Source organism: Artibeus jamaicensis, unplaced genomic scaffold (genome assembly GCF_021234435.1).
Source record: "Artibeus jamaicensis isolate MK-2021 breed Jamaican fruit bat unplaced genomic scaffold, CSHL_Jam_final contig_410, whole genome shotgun sequence".
NCBI classification, from domain to species: domain Eukaryota; kingdom Metazoa; phylum Chordata; class Mammalia; order Chiroptera; family Phyllostomidae; genus Artibeus; species Artibeus jamaicensis.
In genome coordinates, this window is record NW_026521820.1 from 1,377,254 (window position 1) to 1,400,077 (window position 22,824).

General features: G+C 38.8%; 1 protein-coding gene across 1 annotated transcript in view; it reads right to left on the reverse strand.

Moving 5' to 3' along the window:
* The window catches only part of FARP1 (FERM, ARH/RhoGEF and pleckstrin domain protein 1), a 373,615-nt gene that overhangs the window by 70,335 nt on the left and 280,456 nt on the right, over window positions 1-22,824 (reverse strand). The window contains exons 7-13 of the mRNA XM_053665353.1: window positions 18,409-18,523; window positions 17,431-17,578; window positions 13,238-13,333; window positions 11,598-11,761; window positions 10,808-10,876; window positions 8,623-8,698; window positions 7,229-7,475 (exon numbers count right to left, since the gene is read on the reverse strand). Coding sequence (XP_053521328.1) covers window positions 7,229-7,475; window positions 8,623-8,698; window positions 10,808-10,876; window positions 11,598-11,761; window positions 13,238-13,333; window positions 17,431-17,578; window positions 18,409-18,523 — 915 coding nt within the window. The remainder of the gene's footprint in view (window positions 1-7,228; window positions 7,476-8,622; window positions 8,699-10,807; window positions 10,877-11,597; window positions 11,762-13,237; window positions 13,334-17,430; window positions 17,579-18,408; window positions 18,524-22,824) is intronic.

Here is a 22,824-nt window from a genome sequence, read left to right on the forward strand (position 1 = left end):
CTTAGGTACATGCTGACAAAACAGTGCATACAATGGAATAACAGAAAAATGCTGTCTTAAATTTATTAAACAAATGACAAAAATGAGAATGAAGTCCCCAGCCTTTTCTATTTTAAAATTAATTTGGTGTATTAGAAATTTTTAATAAAATATTTTCTCTATAGTATTAAATATATACACAGAGAGAACAGAAGAAAATTGGGTTAATAATATAGGTCGAGCTTGTGAGATCTGGTTAGTTAGGTTTTCATGGCAACTTTCCAGGCAGAAAGTGGGTGGGGCATAAGGGATTGAATCCATTGGCCATTTAGGTGCATATGGGGAGGGCAGCAGGTGTGTGTTCTTCACTAAGGAAAACCTATCATCTTTGGTCTTTCTATATACCACTGTAGGCAGAGTGACAAACGACTTGATTCTTATAAAGGAATTTGAGGCCCAGAAAAAAATAACTGCCATTGTTAGCCCAGTTTTATGACCCAGAAAACCCATCCATGAGTAATGACAGGCCTATCAACACACCACTGCAGGCTCCAAAATGACACTTCTATTGTTTCCTGGTTTAAAGTCAGTTTATAACAAAGCAGGAGCATAGCCTCCACACCCCCAGTACCTCTTCCACCTCTAATTCAAAAGTAGAGTTAGTCATTTTTCCAGGCTTTTCTACCATACACACACACCTCCTTCCTTCCTTAATGCCCTTGGTTTGTGTTCCATTTTGCAGTGATTTCTACTCTTCAATACTCTGAAATCATCAGTCCTGGCCCCAGTAGGAAGCTCAGGTATCTTCAGTACCATTTCTATGACTACATTAATAGCATTAGTCTTGCATGTATCCCATGTCAACAGTTGATTTTTAATTCTCCCTGCTTTCAGATATAAAGGCATGTTCAAATAACCTGATCTGGAACCCACATGAAGAGGCAAATGAGCTGCCTTCCACCAGAAGTTATAACCACATGCCAAGGGCCAAGATCCTGCTGCAGGCAGTTTCCAGGCTAAACTACGAAGCCCGTGTCATTTAGTTGATCCAGTGAAATGATCCTGAACAAATCAGAGTCTGTTCCATTTGTAAAACTTCCAGGAAATGATGTTCTAATTCTTCCCTAGCTTCCACCAGGGTATTTAATTGCTTTCGCTGGCAAAGAAAAAAAGTTCCTCATGTTAGAAGTTTCATCTACAATTTTTGAAGCTGTATGTTATTTTATGAAGAACTTTCTTTTCAAAAGTAAGACTCTACCCACCTCCTCCCAAATGTTCGTAGGGCATACAAATTAGCATTTGCAACTTTTCTTCATAGGGCAAATACTTGAAAATCTCTAGGTTACAACCCAAGAAAACAGTAAGTAGCCCTTTTCTATTGTGCATCTAAACAGGTGGCAACCAGGCCACTTTTAATCTTTGATGCCAAGAACACTGGGCCAAATCATCATGGACTTTTTTTCATTATTTCACTTTTTTAAAAATAAAAAGAGCACTGCTACCTTAAGTGACATGCTTATTTTGATCTAAAAGTCATGGCTTAAGTTTAAATACTAGCAGCTAGTGTTAGAGGTATGTACAAATATATACTAGAGTCCTGTTTCCCTTTATTAACTTTTACTCAACTAAACAGAAACAGATGAAATTAAACTAACAAGGAAAAAGCAGCACCAGTAAATTATTTAATGTTGCCAGAGTAAAATTCTTTAATCACTTACTGCTGGTAGAAGTTCATTTACTAGTACCTTCCCTCCCATCTGATCATATAGATTTGGCTAATGTGGCTGAATGTCAATGTCATCTTAAGAGCTACCTGCAATGGATTATTTTGAAATGTTCACGTCTTTCATGTTCAAAGAGACTTATTCTACTGCACAGAAACTCTTTTTAAATTTGATTTATAAAATTTGCATAAATAAAACAGAATCATCTTATGAAACTAGAGGTAGGCTAGCCTTAGGGTAACTAAGCTCATTACTATCAGAAGAGGAATATTTATGTACTGCAAAGGAGAAATCTAGCAAAAAGAGCCCTTCTTGGGAAGGCAGCTCTGAGATCTCTTTAAATTCTGACTAATAAGATTAAGGACCTACATAAAACAGAGTGAATGGGATAGAAGCAACTCAAACCTAAGGATGAAGGTTTTTCTTTCTTTTCTTAAAAAGATTTTATTTATTTATCTTTAGAGGGGAAGGGAAGGAGACAGGGAGAGAAATATCAATGTATGGTCGCCTCTTGTGCATTCTCTGCTGGGACTGGTAACAACCCAGGCATGTGCCCTGACTGGGAATCGAACTGCCATTCTTTGGTTCACAGGCCCATGATCAATCCACTGAGCTACACCACAGGGCTATGAAGGTTTTTCTTAGTCCTCTTAATTTAAGGCTGGGCTTAACAGTAACTCACATTTACTCACTAAAGGCTATAACTGCACCAAACCTATTCTGTGTTGAAATATGGAAAAACAATTTAAGTGGAAAAAGCTGATTAAAAGCATGTGAACACTGATTATAAATATAAAAGAGAAAGCTGTAGGCACATTCCCAATATTTTTAATACAATTTAAAATGACAGTTTAATATTTTAATCTTTTAGAAACTGCTTGGCAACAGAATCAAAATGAATCCAGAGCTAATAATGCAAGCTGAGTTTCTGATTCAACAGAGGACAAACTGGATTTTGTGTATTTGGTGGTATTTTTATGAGACTCATGCTATATTTTAGTTTTGCAGGAATAGCTTATTTTAGCATTACTTGGCTTGAATCTTCACAGAAGTTCTGGAAAATAAAATTGGGATTATTCACATTTTAAGTACAGTCCACACAGCACAGTTTGGTGAGATAAATCTATGAGAAATTTCCAAATATGAATTACATATTTGGGTAAGAATCTGGCCTGCAGACTTTAAGTGAATGCCTAATAAAATATCGTCAATGGCATACACATTAATGTTCAAAGAGCTGGAACAATTCATTTTAAGTTCTGGAACTCATTAAATAAATGTATTTCTTCATGCTAAGATAATGTCTTGTACTTTTATTTTGCCTTGAACAAGCAGCAACAAAATCAACCACAAAAGGGTCTACGATTTACGTATTTTGAAATGCTATCTAATCAAATATATGGGAGGCCCTGGAGTAGCCCTGAGTGGCTTGAAGATTTATTTCTATATATGGTTTGTCTTCCATTCAAGGCCTTACAATATCATTTCAGAGAGTAGCTATTAAGTGAAGACCTGGGTACTCTGCTGATTCAGGAGATCTCTATACTTGCTATTGTCTTAGAAAAATTCATTGATGAGTCTTAGAAACCCCTTTAAAATCTGAAAGAATTCACAGGTCTTTGATCTCTGTTGTCTATTCTTCATCCCAACACCCCTCAACCTCATCTTCCTGCACTCTCATGTCAACTTTATGCACGTGCATGTCCTCTTTATGCCACACAGTAAGATTCCGGAAGCCAGGTAAAGACCTGGGAACCAGAGTTGCGCAAAAGGCAGGAGGCATGGAAGGTGGGATGCTGGAGTCTGTTGGCTTTTCTTGATCAACACACAGAGAAAGACTGTATCACCTCAGTGATCTGGCTCAACCAGGCTCAGAGAATGCTTACATTTACTCTCCCACCAATGCTTGGAATCAAGCTCCTCCAGAGGCAATTAGTGAGTATTCTCAGCACTTACGGGTATGTGGCTTTTGAAGAAACCACACCCTTTTCCTTTTAAGCACCATTAATTACACTGGGATTGTTGCTTTCAAAATATTGGCCAAGAGGCAAAAATTGAGTTGCTTGGCTGGTACCAAACCACAACAAAAAACTATAAGCAACACTGAAAGTGGGAAATGTATTCAGTATAGAACTGAATACTCCACCACTGATCAACTGTTTTTAAGACACTTCAGATAAAATCACTTCTTTAAGAAAAAGCAAAACAAATTATCGGAGCCTGTTTGGCTTTAAAGGTTTACATTTGATGATTTGCATCATACGCTGGGTAAGTTAATACCTATCACTCATTTACATTTCATTATCAGGCTGCTTTATAATTCGACGTAAAAAGATAACTCATTTGAACAAATCACCTTCACAAACAAACAACAGGGTTGCAAATGTGAGTCTGCTTAACTCACATTCAACTAGATTTTTATATAGTAAATTGATATCTTTTTCTAAGTCCAAAACAGAATATGCAGAAACATGTTATAACTGCAAAAACCTCATGATATAAAAAGCAATAGTTCTTTCTACCTAGTATAAACTATAATTACTTAAATCTACATGATTACTGGTCTGCATATTATTTTAATTATTAATCCATACAAGATTTTCAAAAATTAAAATATTGACTCAGAAAGGTCCTATTGCATCAAGATGTTACAACAAGTAAAAGCTAAAGTCTAGAGACAGGGTCTAATTTGAACTTTGTCACACTAGTTGTGTGACTAGGTGATGTCTCTTAACTTCATCTGAACAAGGTTTCTCATCCAGAAAATGAAGGTGATCTCTAAGGTTCCTTCTAGTTCTAAAATTCTGTGACTCTATTACATATATAAATCTAAAGCAAGACATATGTAAATTTAATGAACACCTTTCAAACTATCAATTTGATTATGAATCCTGCACTGAATCAAATGATTAGAAAGATACAACAAAAATTTGTTTACAAATGGATTAAGTTCTCAGAATCGTTAAAACAAACGTCTTGCATTGCAATGTGGACCAGTAATCACTTGTGAACCACAAGGTCAGTCAATACTGTTATCCATAATATGCTGCTGCCAAATTTTACTCAGTTTCCCAAACAAGTTCAGTTCTTCCTCTGTGAGAGTTATGTAATGAGTTTAGTAAGGCCACTGGTGTGGTAGTGCACCAGGGATGTATCCTTCTTATAACTCTTTCAATAATTTTGTAGCTACTTAGGATGTAAATATTTGATTCTACAATTCATCTTTATATAAAAGTATCAAAGACTGAAAAGTACCAAATAACAGGCATGAAAAAATATTTTCATTTGTGACGCTTTTCTTACTCTGAAAACACGCCCAAAATTCAGCTAATATTTTAAATATATTTCACTGGTTCTAGAAGGCAATTGTGTCTGGCTGAGAAGTGACATTTAGCTACCTAGCAGAACTATCTAGAGGCCCAAGTGGTACCCCAGCCTAATTAGATCAAAATTTCTAGGGTCAAGGTCTAGGCATTACCAATTTTAAAATATGACACTAAGGCTGAGAAATAATGAAAGTTAAAACCAGACTCTCTTCTATCTAAAATATAGGAATGCTGGGTAAAAGGCACTGGCACAGGTGGGCAAGATTTAAAAGGAAATCAGAGTTCTCACTACTCACACTTTCTTCCTGAACAGAGAAACATCAAAAGTCACTTCCCAAGAAAAGGTACCAAGGAAATGATCCTTCTCTGTACTTTGCACAACTGAGAGGCAGACATTTTGTTTGTTAACCTGCTAGTGACAAATACCTACTGCAAGGACTGACTTTCTCCTGCATCATCACTAAACAGCATTTCTGATTCACCAAGGGATTCTGACAGCAGAGTTATAGCTTCTTAAAAAAGAAAAATTTGATCCATCAATGCAAATCCAAACCAAATCAGCATTCCCATGTAAATTACAGTTCATGAAAATTTGACAACCTTTATATCATTTTGAAGTCAGGAAATATGAAATAACTCCAAATTCTTCTGATTAAAATATTCATTACTCTTGACTAAGATTTCACCAACACGATCTAAACTAGCAATCAACTTACCACATTTGGCCTTGAATTTTGTTAATTCCTCACTTTATGAGGCTCAGAAAAGCAGCCCTCCTTTTAAAGAAGGGGGAAAAGTAAAACCAACACCTTTCTGGATCTCAATGACACTTCAGTCAAAACATTCCAAAAATAGAAGGGTGATGTGCACACAAAATTAAACATATACAGAAAATTTCCACACAAATACAATACACTATAGGCATGACCAGATTCCTAGTGAAGGATTTCAACTAGAAAGATCAACAAGCTCCTGATAACTTGTCATTATGACTTACTTTTTATCTTGACAATCTTTTTTGGAATACAAGCCACCATGTGAAGTTTTGTTTTTCTGAAAGATTTTAGAAGTCAGGCATGCCCTATCCAAACAGGTGCCTGACCAAAACTTCCTCTAACAAATGTTTATTAAAAATTAGTAAGTCATTAGAATAGGTATTCTCCACTGAAGCCCTGGCCTCATGACTTCAGGTTCTTGACTCTTGAAGACATGCCTTCTCGTTTCCTCATTCATCTTCCTCTTGTTCCTCACTCAAATGCAGGCTACCCAAGGACTTACTACTTCTCAGCATGGGAGGGCGACTCAGTACTGCTGCATTACCAAACATGAGGGGATGGCTGGAAGGGTTTACTATTTCAGAATCTGAATCACTGGATTCAGTCCCACTGCTGGTGGAACCCTCGGTTGTTTGCAGGGGTGCCAGCTGGTCCGCCATGCCACAGGCACACCCTGTCTGCATGATGAGGACCTTTGAGGTGGGACCCAGGAGAGGTGTCCAGTTAGCCAGCATTCTACCTTCTAAACCAGCCAGACTGGCCAATTCTCCCTCTTTATGGCCATCAAGCCTATCCATTGCCTCTGGGATTGATACTACCTGGCTAAGGATGAGTGGATCTGTCTCTGACTTATTATATTTACAGGGAAGATTTTGTAAGCATGGCCTTTGTAAGATGGGGGAACAGTTTTCATAACGAGGACCCTGACTCTGGAGAGTATTTTCTCCCATCCTTCTCTCTGTACGGTCATGTCTGTTTTTGGAAACATACCCTTGAGACCCAATCCTGTCCCAACTGATATCTGGACTTGAACTTCTGCTGCTGGGGGACAATGCTATGGCCAGGGGACAGTGAATGCCTGAACCCCTGAACATCTCATCTATCAGAGAGCTATGTCTTGGGAGTCTGGGACTCCCACCCATATCAAAGGTGATGTCTGCTGAATCGTCATCAAGCAATTCTCTGGAAGGAGGCTGGGAAGACTTCACAGAGTGAGGGGATGCCCTGTGCCTAGTTTCTATTTGCCTCTCATCCCTGGAGAGCAGATAAACACCACTGGTCAAATCACCCTCATAATTGTCATTTGTTTGGGACTGTGACTGGGACGTTTGTTCCCTGAGAAGATCGTATTCACTATCTATATCACTGCAGTCAATGAAAGGAATAGAAGTGCTGCTGCCTCTAGCAGCCCTGGATGCTGGACCTGTTGGCTGCTGGGGCTGAGGTTTATTCTGCTGGGTCCTATCCGTAATGACCTCCTCCTCTTCCTCTGTTGTTGCCTTCATGCCTCCACCAGCCTTCTTGTTACCCACTGGGCTCTTCTGCAGAGCAGGGCTTTGGCATGACCCATACTCGGTGGTGGAAACTTCCAGTTCCTTTCTTTGCTGGCAGCTCTGGCCATCTGGGGATTCAGCACCTTCTCCAAGTGTAAGGCTGGCTCTGTGCTGAGCCTGGGCAGGGTGGGGGCAAGAAAAGGATGAAGGAATGGGAGAGAAAAGGCAGATTGTTACACCAGAGTTGGGGGGAAAAAAAAACCAAGACATCAGAGTCTACTTTATTAACTCCTTTTTAAGCTTTGAGCAGCTGTAAGTATCACCAAATAAAGGCTGCCTCCACAGTATTAGGACAGAGCACTCTGACAAAAAGCAAGCACTCTTGAGTGTTTGGTCAGTATCCAGAAAGCTCTTTCAGGGTATGGAAACTGACAGTGCAGGGTCCCCAGCAACACACGTTAAGCAGTGTCTCTGCTTTCTAGGACCCATAGCCTCACACTGGGTTTCCAAAGTGTCTTTGGAAAGAGTCCCTGTAGGTCACAGGCTTCCTGAGGAAGCATGAACAGGAGCAGAAGATAACACTTCATGGACCCCAGAAGGCAAGTTGACAAGTATTTCAGACAAATGACAAAAAAAACTTCTTTGTTTATACTTCTAAGACTAGAACGAACAGATTAGGGAGTCTTTTTGGATTCACATAGTGAAATCTCCTTCAGGTTCTTTCTCAACAATGTTATTATCTTGTAGAGAAAACCCTGAAAACCCATCCAGAGACCAACTCCAGGGAAAATGATCTCTTGCCACCCTGAGAGCAAGATTGATAATGTCTCTTGTCGCAACTATGGTCATTGCCCTGTAACACAAGCCCTGGGAGCTCACCACCCAGTCCATTGCCAGAGAAAGGTTCTGACCTTGGCACCAAATGGGAGCTATACCCATCAACTGCAAAGCAGGTCCCGATTTCTTCATAGAAGTATATACATTAACTGGAGGATGGGCTCTGCCCTCCTGGCTTTCATGGAAGGTTCCACCCCTCAGCTGAGTAAAGGCCAACAGAGCAAACTTCTCCATGACAAAAGCATGGGAGGGAAGATAGATAGTCAGCTGAAAAGGACACACTTCAGAGCCACTGAGCCCAGGATGGGGGTCTGCAATGCACAGAGAATGTATCTGCTCAAAGTCAGGGTGCACAACTGGACTCTCCTCTGTGAAACACCCCCAAGGGTAAAGAATGGAAAACTTGAAAGCATGCTATGAAATACAGAACTCAGCAGACTAAGTCAGGTGAAAAACAGAGCTATAGCAGTGTATCACCATTACTGACTTGTTTTGGCACTTCTGAATTTGGCTTTGTAGGCTGCACTGCAAGGCTCCGGATGGAATGAATCTTGCTGTGTTTCCTTGGGGAAAACACATAACACAGCTAAAGTTAGGTGAGTGTATTTTTTTTTCTTAATGAAAAATATCAGCATTAGACACTTCCTAAAAAATGAAGGTACCCAAAACAGTTTTTATAAATGCTCCCTGGAAACAGACCCAGTCACCTTTTCCACATTTCTTGCAGGTTCCAGGATTACTTAAACCTTGAAAAAGTTCTCAGCAATCCCCTGTTCCCATTTGAGGGGCATAGCCAATTAGGAGCCCAGCAATGGAGCACTGTCTAGTTATAGGAAAAGTCACTGGGAGGAAGAAGTAAGGGGGCCCACATATGCTCTAAATTGTTAGCTATGGCATAATGAAATCAATTTGTGCTTTGGGGGTAATAATTTTCTAGATCAGTTTTATAATAGAGGTGTTAACTACTAATCAGTTAATTCTTTCACAGTATTAAGTTCAGAGGAGAAGACCTGCCCTATGAATGAATTTATAGACTCAATAGTAGAAGAAACTGGCTTTAATGCCACTAACTCCTCTCTCATAATTCCCCTTCCTTAGTCTGTCTCTCTCCTCTCCAGTGAACAAGCATTAGAAACTTCTCAGGTACGCAAATAGCGTGAAACTGTATAAACATTAAATTCCAATGTACAGCCAAAATTTTGTCAAAATACTCCCAATTAATACTCAAAAGCTCTGCAACATCCACAGTCTGAATAAGAGAACAAATTGGACCACTTCTATGATCTTCAAAAGATTAATCATGGATTATCCAAGGAAATTATGGGGCTTGTTGTATCAAGGTAAGCATGCAAATAACCTTCTGAACATTACATTTCTGGGAACACGGAGGGAGAAACAACCCCAGACCTGCATCAGGAGAAATACACAAGAATGGTCACAAGCAGCAGGTTTGTTGCAGCAAAAGCAAAATACCAAACAACTAGATGCTTACCAATAGGGAATCAGATAAATATAATGTAATACTCTGATACCAAAACCACTCGAAATAGATCTCAAAATCAGGGAAGGGTTTCAAAAGCAAGTTGCAGAATTATAGATAGTGTGATATTACTTACACAAATAAAAAAGCACATATTCTACATAATCTTTTTGGGTGCATGAAGATGTGTAACAGTAAAATGAATTAGCCAGTTGTTACCTCTGGGGAGGGGAGAAGGGAAATATGAAGACTGCTGGTAAGAAGGCCATATCACTAACAATAGCTACAGATAAAAGAAGAAGAAAAAGAACTCCAGCACATGTTAAAATGTTAATTCTAAGTAGTAAGAATATGGGTGTTTGCTGCATTCTATATACTTTATTGTAAGTTTTAAGTGTATTAAAATGAAAAAAGAAGATTTAAAAAATACTTGTGCTAAACAGTCCTTGGAGCACCATCGCTCACCCCTTTACCCTTGCATCTTAGTCCCTCTGGGTTCTCTGCTTCTCCCCGTCTGGGAGGCAGCGCAAGGCTTAAGGGCAGTGGGCTCCAGAGCCAGCCTCCAGAGGCTGCTCACCAGCTTGGAGACCTGGGCTGGTTACTCAACCTCTTTGAGCTGTAGTGTCTACATCTTTAAAAATAGAATAAGATAGCACGGGCCTCAACAGCGTTGGTATAGAGACTATGAGTTAATATAGTAAAGAGCTTGGAATACTGCCCAGTATATCACATGAACAATAAACATTTGCTAACAACAGCAGTAATAAATCCAGTTTCTTCTCCTCCAAACTTTATTTAATTGAAAAGTTTATAAAAATACATTCAATACAAACCCCCAAATATTTAAGGACTAACCAGTCCTTAGTCCTGGTTAGTTTTATAGCACTGTATCTCCACTGTAATCTCCTGTTCCTTTTCCCTCCCTGCCTTCTGCTGGCTCCTTTTTCTTCTTTCTTACTTGTTTCTCTCAGTCCATTCTCCTTACCTCTTCTTACCTTGAGTAAATGCCCCTGTACTCTCCAATGTTCCTAACTAACACTAAATTGTTTGAACTGGTCAAGGTGACTATGAAGCAGTGATTCTCTAACTCACCAAGACTGGGTGAAGCACTATTTCACAGCCATTGCACTTTTACCTGGAAAGAATGACTTGACTCCTCCCATATCAGAAGTAGCATAGAAGTTCCTCTTACCTTTCAAACTGCACTTTCTTATGTCCTCCTTCTTTAACATAGTCGAGAACCTGCTTCTGAGTCCGACCACTAAAATGAAGACCATGAGAGGAAAGGGAAGAAGACACCAAGGCATTCTCATTTAAACACAAAACACAACACTCCACTACCTTTACCTCCCCTTGCATGATGGGGAGATATGTGGGTTTTCTCATTTAGCCAGCAGTATAAGCAGACTAAGAAAAACCATGTTTTCATGTCTAGTCTACCTCTTAATATTTCCCTTAAAAATAAAAGAAAGTGTTCAATTAACCACTTAATTCTATGATTGGTTATTATGCAAACATTCTGAGTGTGTATGCTTTGAGAAGGCAGGGATAATTTTGTTTTCCCAATGACTAGAAGAGTATTTGACATGCAGTAGACAAAGTGTTGAAAGAATGAGTAAGAAAGTGACCCAATGATAGGCAAGTCTACATAGTATTTTATGAAGCTACATCAAATATTAATAAACACTTTTGCTTTTATAGAGAAAGGAAATCCTTTCTGAATTAGAGAGTCCCATTAAGAGTCCCAATGGCAAGGTAGATGGTCCTGTGCCTCACTGACATTCAGACAGAATGCAGCAAGGGTCTGCCAAGGAGTCTGCTGGGATGACCAGCAAAACCCCATTAGCAAACTGGAGACTGGCTCTGACCTTACCTCCTTGCTGCATACCACAGCAGCTGTAATAGGTAATAGCACAAGGAAAGTCTCAGGGGAAGACAAACAAAAAGGAGTGAAGTAGAAAGGAGTGAAGTAGCATACTTACCTGAACCGAAATGATGACCCTCGACTAAAGAGAACAGGCTTTGGCTTTGGTTTGGGCTCTTCAAAAAGTCTAAAAAAGGCATGATGTTCAACACAGATTTTCCAGAAGGATTTGCAAAAGTCCCGACTGGCCATGAGAAATTCCAAGGTATCCTGGTATGAGCTCTAAAAAGAGAAAATATCATTTTGGTTTTTATCCATTACCCATGGACACTGAAGAACTGAAAAAATAAAAAAAGAAAAGAAAAAATCTGTCCAATAAAATTTCAACTGTGTATTTTATTATAGCATGACCATAAATTCACGTATTTAGTAAAACGTTGTTCCTAATGACAAAATATAGTTATCACTCAAACATTTTATTCTCCACAGAATTCCTTAGAGGAACTAACAGAAACCAGGGGTACTCAGCAAAAATTGTATTGCTTTTGACAAAATTCATAAATAAATTGTATTTACTTGGTTTACATTTCCTTAAAAAATATCCCAGCACAGAAATTCCTTTTTTGCATCCTTAAAATAACTGAAACACAATTCTTCTTTCTGTTTTCTCCCTCATGGTTCAGGCCAACTTTAAAAATTGGTCTTAAGACTGTTCTCTATCAGAAAATATATGTTAGTCCCAGGTGGCCTCAGGGACCCTACAAGAAGAACATTTTTTCTTTCTGGAGCACAAATGTATCAGTCAAGACTGAAAAACTCATGTCCTTTGATTTTGGAAAGAGGACACAGTAATTTTCTATTCCCAGATGAAATGCCCCCAATTTATGGGGCCATATTATATAAATAAAAGTTACCACAGTCTTTAACATTCCTAGCCGTTCCAAATATTTGGCAGATCCCACAGTTCTGGGCAGTGGAGTGTCAACTTAAAAAGTAGTTGTGCTGTAATTTTTCACGTGTAAATCAGCCTTCTGGAACACAAAATGCATTTTCCCATGGAAAACAACTAATAATGGGTGTTGTTTCTGAGGTCAGGCCATAAAAGCCTACTTAAACCATGCTATAGCTAAACTATAAGCCTAGACTTACATTTATAATCTTTTTTCCATGGGAAAAAGCACTCCCAAGTACTGGCTGGGGACATCAGAGATATATTATCCATCTCTTCCACTGTTATTTCCAGCAGAAGAAGATGCTGTTCTTCCTTCCCTGACCCAGTCCCAGTATAAGCAACATCTGTAGGGTTTCTGTGGGAAGTGGACCCGGTTAGCTCATGACAATGCACTGTCAGAGGTCTGGGATAACAGCAAGCAGTCAAGAGTTTGGGACTTTTGGTGTGTGGGCAGGGATATGCCTGCAATATGGCAGAATGCTGTATAGGGTCTCAAGGTGACCCAGAGGCTGGAGACACAGCAACTGCAGAGCTCAGGTTGTTTATTGAGGGTGATGTTAAAGCTGCTGGTGTTTGCATAGGTAGTTACCCTATCCCCAGGCACACATCTGTGCTACTCATCCTTTACCTTCTTTCTACTGAGAGTAACAACTGTGGCATTACCAAGCATTTGGAAACATCTCTCTGTAAGACACTCAAATACCTGAATGGCTGTTGTCCAGTTTCAGCCTATGCCTAGCTTGGCCCATCCCAATGGCTCACAGGGAAGGCTCAGCAGGTGTCCCCCTTTTCTGGGAGCCACTTACATTTGTATCTGGGCGGAGCTTGATGAGAAAGCGCTTCCTCTTGAAGCTCAGCTTTCGCACCTTTGCCCAGTTGAAGGCATTGATCTTTGTGAAACCCTAAAAAGAAAGGTATCAGCCAGTGAGCCAGGAAATGCACAATAAGCAACATGGGAGTTGTTGTGTGTTGCTTATGGGGAACAGCAAGGAGGACTGATATCCTGTGGCTCTGTAAGAATTCATTTTGCTGGAGAATTCACAGATCTGCAGCTGTGGGGAAGATGCTGGTTCCTGGATCATTATTTCTCATGGATTACATGATTTGGCATTCCAACTAAATTTGCCTCCAGGGAAGAAAAAGGCTAGCCAAGGGAATGATACAGAGAAAAATAAATAAAAATACAAACCATAACAACCACCACAATAATTAGCAATCATCACTTATAGCATGCCAGGCAATGGCCTAAGGACTTTATAGATCTTTTCAAACCTTATACAAAACCCACTGAGATGGCTTTCTTATCTTCATTTTATAGGTGTGGTATCTGTTGCATGGATATATTTTAATTTGGCCAAAACAACAAATTGAATGGCAGAATGAGATTCCTGAGCATGTGTCTTAACCAGCAGCTGCAACACCACCAGTTAGCAACACAGAAGCAACACTACAGGTTAGCAATCACCCCCTTATCCACATGGTCTGGCTTCCATGTCCACTAGGCATCCAACAGCAAAATCAGGATCTGGGAAGGAGGGCCCTGCCTTCCCTGTGTCTTCTAGGCCAGAGAACATTGTACAGAAAGGACATCCTCATCTTTGATAACCATGTGGGAAGTGGTGGAGAAGTAAGAGGGAGTTGCCAAACACCAGCTCCTACGTGTCCTATCATATCAATTGAAAATAGAATTCCTCTTGAGTCCATTTGAACACCAGGAACATTTATTTAAGTTGGTTAATAATGAAGCAATTATACACTGAGAAGAAGGTTAATTCCAAGATACAACTTTTGTACATAATTAAATTACTGAGCAACTCTCAGTATTTAGATTATACCTAACAATCAAAACAAATTAATTCAATTGTGAGGCACTTCTTTTTCCTGCTCTATGATTTTTAGAAATGTTTCAGGGATTTAATTTTGAAATTTAATGATAGTATTGAAAACTACACTTAGTTTATTGTTGTGTTTTTTCATCAGAGAGTCCTACATTATTTTTGCAGGTCCAAACCTATCAGGAGGAGTCACTTTCTCAAATACCACACTGATTTCAACACATCCCTAGTATCCCATGCGAAACACAACTTGAATTCCTTTCTTGGGGCACAGGTCTATGATAATTAGTGTCCATCATAAACATCTGATACATGAGCAGAGAATCATAGGCTATTTTGGTGAAATAAGACAGGGGAAATGTAACCAAACCAGGTAGAGCTCAAAAAAGTTTTAGCTCATATACACACTTACACCTCCAAAACTGGGTGAAATCTGACTTTATTGCATGAGAAAGATAGATGTTTTCTCCACACCCATTTGAAACCAAGGCACAGATCACTGACTTTTCTTTAAAAGAAAAGCCTTGAGAAAATTTGGGGGGAGGTGTTGGTGAATATGTTTATTATCTTGAACTCATTGATGTTTTACAGGATATACATATATAAAAACTTATCAAATGGCACATTTTAGATATGTGCATTTTATTATATGTCAAGTAACATTTCAAACTGCAGAAAATCATTATGTACTTAAGAAAAACAGGTAGATTTCTGGCTGAGAAGGAAGTATATGTACATAAACTTTGCCTGCTTGCACAACCAAAAGGAGGACAACAACAAATTTAAAATCAAAAAATAACCAGAACTGCCAGAAAAACAAATTATATGGAAGTCCAACAACCAAGGAATTAAAGAAGAAACATTCATCCAGACTGGTAGGAGAGGCAGACATGGGAAGCCAGGGTGGAGAGGATGTGTGGCAAGGCAGCGGCTGGCAGACTGGGGCAGGCAAGGTGGTGGCTGGTGGACTGGGCAGTCCCACATTTGCACGTGCATAAACTGGGAATAATAACTGAGGAGGGCAACAGGCCCTGAAAACCAGGGTTCCAGCATGAGAGAAGAAAATCTCAAAACCTCTGGCTGTAAAAACCTGTGGGGGTTGCAGCTGTGGGAGGAAACTCCCAGCCTCACAGGAGAGTTCATTGGAGAGACCCACAGGGTCCTAGAATGTACACAAATACATCCACTCAGGAATAAGCACCAGAAACACCTAATTTGCTTGTGGGTCACAGAAGAAGCTACTGAAAGCTGGCTGAGGGCCAAGTAAGCTCCATTGTTCCCTCTTGGATCCCTTCCCCACGTACAGTACCACAAGACAGTGATGTGGGTTGTCCTGCCATGGCAAATACCTAAGGCTCCGCTTCCTTACAACATAATAGGTGCACCAAGACAAAAAATTATGGCCCAAATGAAAGAATACATCAAAGCTCCAAATATAGAACCAAGAGATGAAGAGATAGCCAGCCTATCAGATACAGAGTTAAAAACACTGGTAATCATAATGCTCACAGAAATGGCTGAGTACAGTTGCAAAACAGAGGAGGAAGTGAAGGCTATATAAAGTGAAATAAAGGACAATATACAGGGAACCAACAGTGAAGGCAAGGAAACTGGGACTCAAATCAACAATTTGGATCAGAAGGAAGAAATAAACATTCAACTAGAATAAAATGAAGAAACAAGAATTGAAAAAAAAATGAGGAGAGGCTTAGGGGCCTTCAGGACAACATTAAACGTTTCAACATTCAACATTTCAATCATAGGGCTGCCAGAAGGAGAAGTGAAAGAGCAAGAAATGGAAAACTTATTTGAGAAAATAATGGAGAACTTCCCTAATATGGCAAAATAGACTTCCAGGAAGTCCAGGAAGCTCAGAGAGTCCCAAAGAAGTTGGACCCAAGGAAGCACACACCAAGCCACATCAAAATTACATTACCCAAGATTAATGGTAAGGTGAGAATCTTAAAAGCAGCAAGAGAAAAAGAGATAGTTACCTATAAAGGTGTTCCCATAAGACTACCAGCTGATTAATCAAAAGAAACCTTACAGGAAAGAAGGAGCTGGAAAGAAGTATTCCAAGTCATGAAAGGCAAGGGCCTACATCCAAGATTACTCTATCCAGCAAAGCTATCATTTAGAATCTAAGGGCAGATGGTGCGTCTCAGAAAATGTCAAGTTCAAGGAGTTCATCATCACCAAGCCCTTATTATATGAAATGTTAAAGGGACTCATCTAAGAAAAAGATCAAAAACTACAAACAGTAAAATGATAACAAACTCACAACTATCAACAACTGAACCTAAAAACAAAACAAAAACAAACTAAGCAAACAACTAGAACAGGAACAGAATCACGAAATGGAGATCACAGGGAAGGTTTTCAGAAGGGAGCAGGAGGGGTGAGAATGGGGAAAAGGGATAGGGAATAAGAAGCATACTGGTATGTACAGAGTAGAGAGAAGGAGGTTAAGAAAAGTAGAGGAAATGGAAAAGCCTAAGAACTTATATGTACTATCCATGTACATGGTCTAAGCAGTGGAATGCTGGTGGGAGAAGTGGTGAAGGGTAGAGGTAAATAAAGGGTAGAAAGAAATGGGACAAGTGTAGTAGCATAATCAATAACAATATATACATATATATAGAGAATAACATAGTTAGGATCCATCCAAGTGCAGTGTGCATCTTGCTGCAAAATTACTGCAGTACAGACATGGCTCTTATAAACTTATGAAACAGCTATATCTTACAAGTGGATACTACATTTTTCTTTTTAAGTTAGATAAATCTGTAATCAAAAATAAGCTTATGTAAAATCCAAATTAGGTTTAAAGAAAAGTGTGAAAAAGGTTGTTTTGGAATCTAAAATCTTGATCCCATCATGCATGTTCTAAGCATAAGTCCACAGAAAGATATAGATTTCTGTGATCCTATAAAGTGAGTAAATGCAAAGAACTCTATTATAGTGGATTGACAGAATTTGTAAGTTGAGTGCCTGGAAAGAAACAGAAGCTCTGAGATGAGGTTAGTTTTTCCCTACTGCCTGTTCACCTAAAAATAACTACTGGAGGCCTTACCTTGGACCCCACAGCATGGAATCAGAGTTGAAGGGCCCATTCTTATCTCCCTGACACCAAGGGAACTGAGCTGTGTTCTAAATGCTCTTACCTGAAACACTAGAATTCCTGTGTTCGCCACAGCCAGGTTGATCTTAGTACCTTCCCTGTCCTTAGCCGGGTGCAACCGGATCCCGTACATCTCTAGCCTACGGGCAATCTCCAGGAGTTGGAAATCTGATTCTGCTGGTGTTTGTCCACTGAAAAACAAAAATTAGAAAGAAAGGCCAGGAAATTTGAATTATCTATGTCCATTTGAGATTAAGGAGCTTCTCTTGGAAAATAAAAAGGTATTTCATCACAAACAATGGGGCTACCCGATCAGATGACACCCAACCCCCCATTCATTATAAGCCCAAGTTGGGTAGCTTGAACAAAAGCTCTATTGTTTGTGTAACACAAAACCCCAAAGGTCTACCTCAAACTTGACCAGTTTTTTTGAATCTCAAAGAGCTTCCTTTAAGGTCATAAAAAAGCAAAACACTATTGTGTTGAAACAAGTTTTTAGTCACTTACAATAGACCTAAACGTGCAAGCAAAGTTCAAGTCATATTATCAGGACTCAAATGCCTTCCTTAAAACAACAACACAAACAAAAGACACAGAGAATCATTTGAAACTTGTTTTACAGATCCAAACAAAAAAACAAAGTGGAGATGATACAAAGGTTCTAGGTTTTCACAATATTCTTACTTTGTCCCTAGTGTACCATGTCACTTTCCCAATTTCCTATTAAATTGGCCTTATGTTCTCTCTGTTATTCCAAAGCATCACTTGCCCTAAAATTCCAGTGTTACTTAGGTCTCACAGGAAGAAAAGCCAAGAGGCCTGGAGCTCTGGTTTTCAGGAGTAACCTGCACATTTCAGAGTCTAGGATGAATAGCAACAACATGTAAGCTGCTGTGGTCTTCCCCTGCACCCTTTGCATATTTCTTCCAATAGTTACAGTGTCTGTGCATGTGTGTGTACCATGTATATCAGAAGTATAGAAACAGTTGAAAGGAAGCTCAAAGCAACAAATGAAACTTACATGTGATTATGATGAAATTCCACAATTTTGTCTTCTAGTACATCTTGCTGAGGTATGTACTTATTTTTTGTTAAGTGCTCTCTGTCCGATGCTTCATCAAAATCCCCAATCTCAGCTACAAAGAGACAGAAAGAAAAGCCAGCCACATGTGCTTAATATTACAATTTGTTATATTCCCAGTGGAATAAACCCCAACTAGCAAATCAAAAGATAGATGACAACACAAGGCGATCCTAGTTGGTGGGTAGCATAATGACTGGGTGTCAAAAGACGTGGACATGAGGACATATTTAACAATTGTTCCAATATAAAATCATGGTTTCTTCTTCTCATCTCTAATAGCTGGAAAGAAAACTTCAGAATTATCCATCATTAGCCATTCATGTTCCTGGTTTGTTTCTTTCCTCCCCACCCAACCAGGGGTCACTTCTGTTCTAGGTACATAATTTGAGATGTGGTTTTTGACTCATGACTTCTAAATAAGCCCCCAAATTTCAGAACTTCACAAAATCAGCTTTGAAAGCCTCACATATAACAATGATTGGTGCAAACTCTAAATGCTTATTATGTACAGAAAAGATTACTGTAAATAGGTATAAAGGTATGAAATCCAATTTGGGTAAAAAAAATTACCACTTACTAAATTTCATGTAGTCCTTGTACCAGAAATGACTGGTCAGACTATAAATACTTAAGAACTTAAAAAAATTTTTATTTATTTTTAGAGAGAGGGGAAGGAAGGGAGAAAGAGAGAGAGAGAGAGAGAGAGAAAAGTATCAATGTGTGGTTGCCTCTTATGTGCCCCCTACTGGGGACCTGGCTTGCAACCTAGGCATGTGCTCTGACTGGGAATTGAACCAGTGACCCTTTGGTTCGTAGGCTGGAACTCAATCCATTGAACTTTTTGTCTACAAGAAATAGGATGTATCTTTGTCCATGCAACCTCAACATAATCCTCAAATTGTAGTTGGGAAATTTAAATGGTGGAGCCTCAAAACAATAATTGTACTTTGACAACAGTTCCAGCTCTGTTTATGCTGATTTAATGCCTCTGGGATAGCATGCCATTTTTCTTTATGTCATATAGTCTGTGTTACAAGCTTAAAAAAAAAAAGTAGTCTAATGACCAGAGACCAGCTGTTTTAAGTAAAAGCAAGTGAACTGTTGCTATGAAACCTACCTCCCATTTTGTCATGTGAAGTAGCTTGTCATACTTTAGCCAATGCCCCTCCAGGACTCCTGCAGGACATGGCTTACACATAACCATAAATCTTACCCACTGACAATTATTTGCTCTGTGTAAAATGGTGCCAACTCACCTGGCACCAGCTGGAAGAATTAATCAATCACTTCCTTTGGCTATGACAGATCAGTAACACAACTTCCTAATTGCCCTTTCCAGACTAATTTTTCCTTCCCTAAATACAGTAAAATTGCAACTGTCCATCACAGAAACAGCACAGAAGTTGGGGGGAGCTCTCTGACCATAATGCCATCTTCACTGGTTGCCTTGATGATGGTGGTATTGACTTTTCATTCTTTCTATCTGGCCTTGAGAAAGTACAGCTCATTCTCATTCTTCACATAAGTTATGTTCTACGAAGACCCCTTGAACATTAAATTAGCAAATACCAGACCATTGTTCTTAAGAGAAATACAGGGTTAGGGTTCTGCAAGACTACTGAAATTACATTTTTGTCAACTGACCTTGTTTTATGTGTGTTTATGTTGAAAGACATCATATTTTATATATATTTTTAATTCATTAACATTGAACTTGTGGCCAACAGCACTATCACTCATGCCTGAAAAAAGCTTATCTGATACATGTATTTAATGTTCTCTGTAAGGCACATCATAGCCTTCCTGCACTTAGGAGCACTAGGCAGCAATTCAACATGACACTTGGGGACCACTGTATACAGGGGAACCACAAAAATGCAACAGTGTGGTACTACGGAGACTGTGAAAAGCATCCTTTTTAGGGTATGAGAGCCGAAACAGGAAGGCAAAGTACTACATTTTTTTTTACCTCAGCTGGAACATGTGCATGGGGTGACTCAGATATTTCACCGTCTTGTGTATGTCTGCCAATGACCACAAAAGTACCACAAGTATTGATTTGGGGGTTACAAATAACTTTTATAGAGTAGGTGAATTTGCAAATGCAGACTATATAATATAATGAAGATTGACTGCATGGGGGAACCTCATCTAAATTCTAATTTTTTGTGAGCTTTAAGCTTAGGCTTCTTATTGCATATGGATTTTAAAACACTCTTTTCCATAAGTCAATATAATAATGGAGTTAAGATTTCCTATTTTTCCTTTGGCATCACGGTCAATACACCTGTCCTTTTTTTTCCTCCAAGTCACTTGCCCTTCACTGTACACCTAAAATTCAACAGCAATGTATGACGATGGCATACATTTTCCCCTCAGTGTTCCCTTCTTTGAAATATGAAAATAGGCTCCACCTTATTTATGGAGAGTTTGAAAGCTGACAAATATTCAAGAACTGATTAATATTTTCAAATATCTTTACGCCAAGATATCTTACTAGCTTATGCATATACTACATTCCATAGCAGTCTACTCACAGCAAAAAATAGGAACAAGAACACCCCAAAATCTGTGATTTTACTAAAGGAAATCTCATGAGGATATGCTTGGACAAATCTATTTGCTATGCATGATCTTTAGCATGGAGACACAACCTGAAAATGTAGCCCTGTCATGATTCCAAGTTACCCAAGTGGAATTTTAACATCAGGGCTATCTAGTGATTGATTCTTCATCAGCTTGTCCTGCTTAATTGATTCACAGTAAATTTAAGAAAATTAAAAGTGAGAGAGAAACAAATGAAAAAATTGAGATTATCTGAAAGACAACTCCATGAGTTCAAGAAAGGAAGATTTTGTAAAAATTCAGATTGCATGTATAAATGGATGTGAGATAAACATAGCTCACTCAAGATAATTTTCCATCACTATTAAGATAGCTTCTATAAAAGGGACATGAGTTGACCCCTTATACCTTACAGGTAATGCAAATAACAATCAATAATTTTGAACAAGACTATTCACAGAGGATTGTGAAATTCATCCTCCCATGACTGAGACCATGAGATGCTTAAAAATGTAGGGATGGGGCTTTAAAAGTATGAGAAGATTATAAAAATATTGTGTCTTATCACTGAACAAATAGTATTCAAATAGCAAGTGTACTTTTGAACCCATCTATTTCATTTTCTCTGGAGAACTCAAGATTCTTGGGTAATTTTGAGCTTCTTGCTGGTATCTAGGAAAGAGGGAACAATCAGACGGAGCACATGGTTTTCTGAGTGCCAGTCAGCCTCCACTTCCCGTATGTGCCAGTCAGATTTACGGAGTTAACAGACTTTAAAAAGGATGAAACATAAAAGGAGGAAACAGGCACAAAACTAAGTGGCATGAGGAATATTGAGTAAAGTAAGTTTCTCTTCTGCTTATAAAAAAAGCCCAGGATTATAAACATTTTATAAAGTTACTATCCAATAAAGAAGCTTCATTCATTTAAAATTTTTCCATTGTTTGGAAAGGGAGGGCTGCAGGTGAGTGAGATAAAGAAAGAGTATGTTTACTGAATACCTAACATGTACTGGGTATTTAATTTTCACAGCCTTATGAAAAAGTTTTATTATTTTCATGTTCCAAAAGAAATAACAAGTAGTGAGGAGGGGTGGATAACACACCAGGGTCATCAATCAACTGATAGAAATGGGGTCTGCCTGATTCAAAGGCCTCCTCTCTCCACTATCATATAAAGAGGGAAGACCAAACACAACAGACAAAAGCTATGTAACTTTCTGTAACAAAGCTTCCTCACTCATAAAAATGGGGATAATAAGAATACTGACCTCACAGAGTTGTTGCAAGATTTAAATGGGATACACAGTGCTGACACTTAACAAAGGATACCTGTTTTTATTTTTGTCTTTTTCCCCTCACATTAAATTTTCAAAATGATATGAAAATATCTCTGCTAAATTTGGTAGATATTCAATAATGCCCATATACCAAAAAAAAAAAAAGTATAAGCATGGTTTATAGAAACATCTCACCATGTTAGACTAAGGTAATTTTTTGACTACTAGGAGTGATATTTCTTACAATACTTTGGAAGTCTTATTAACTGGACAGTTATCAAACAAGACGAGGCTACTTATATGGAACTGCTTTGTATACACTGGAAATTTTGAAATGATAGCATAATATTTTTTAGGCTAGTACTTATGCATGTTGACCTTTGTCTATATACATAACTACTTTCCCAAAACAGCATGTGTATATTCTACTTTAAGTAACTTCTGCCTTGGCCAAGAGAAAAGAAATAAATGCTCAGGTGGATGGTCAGTAAGCCTTAGAATGAACACAA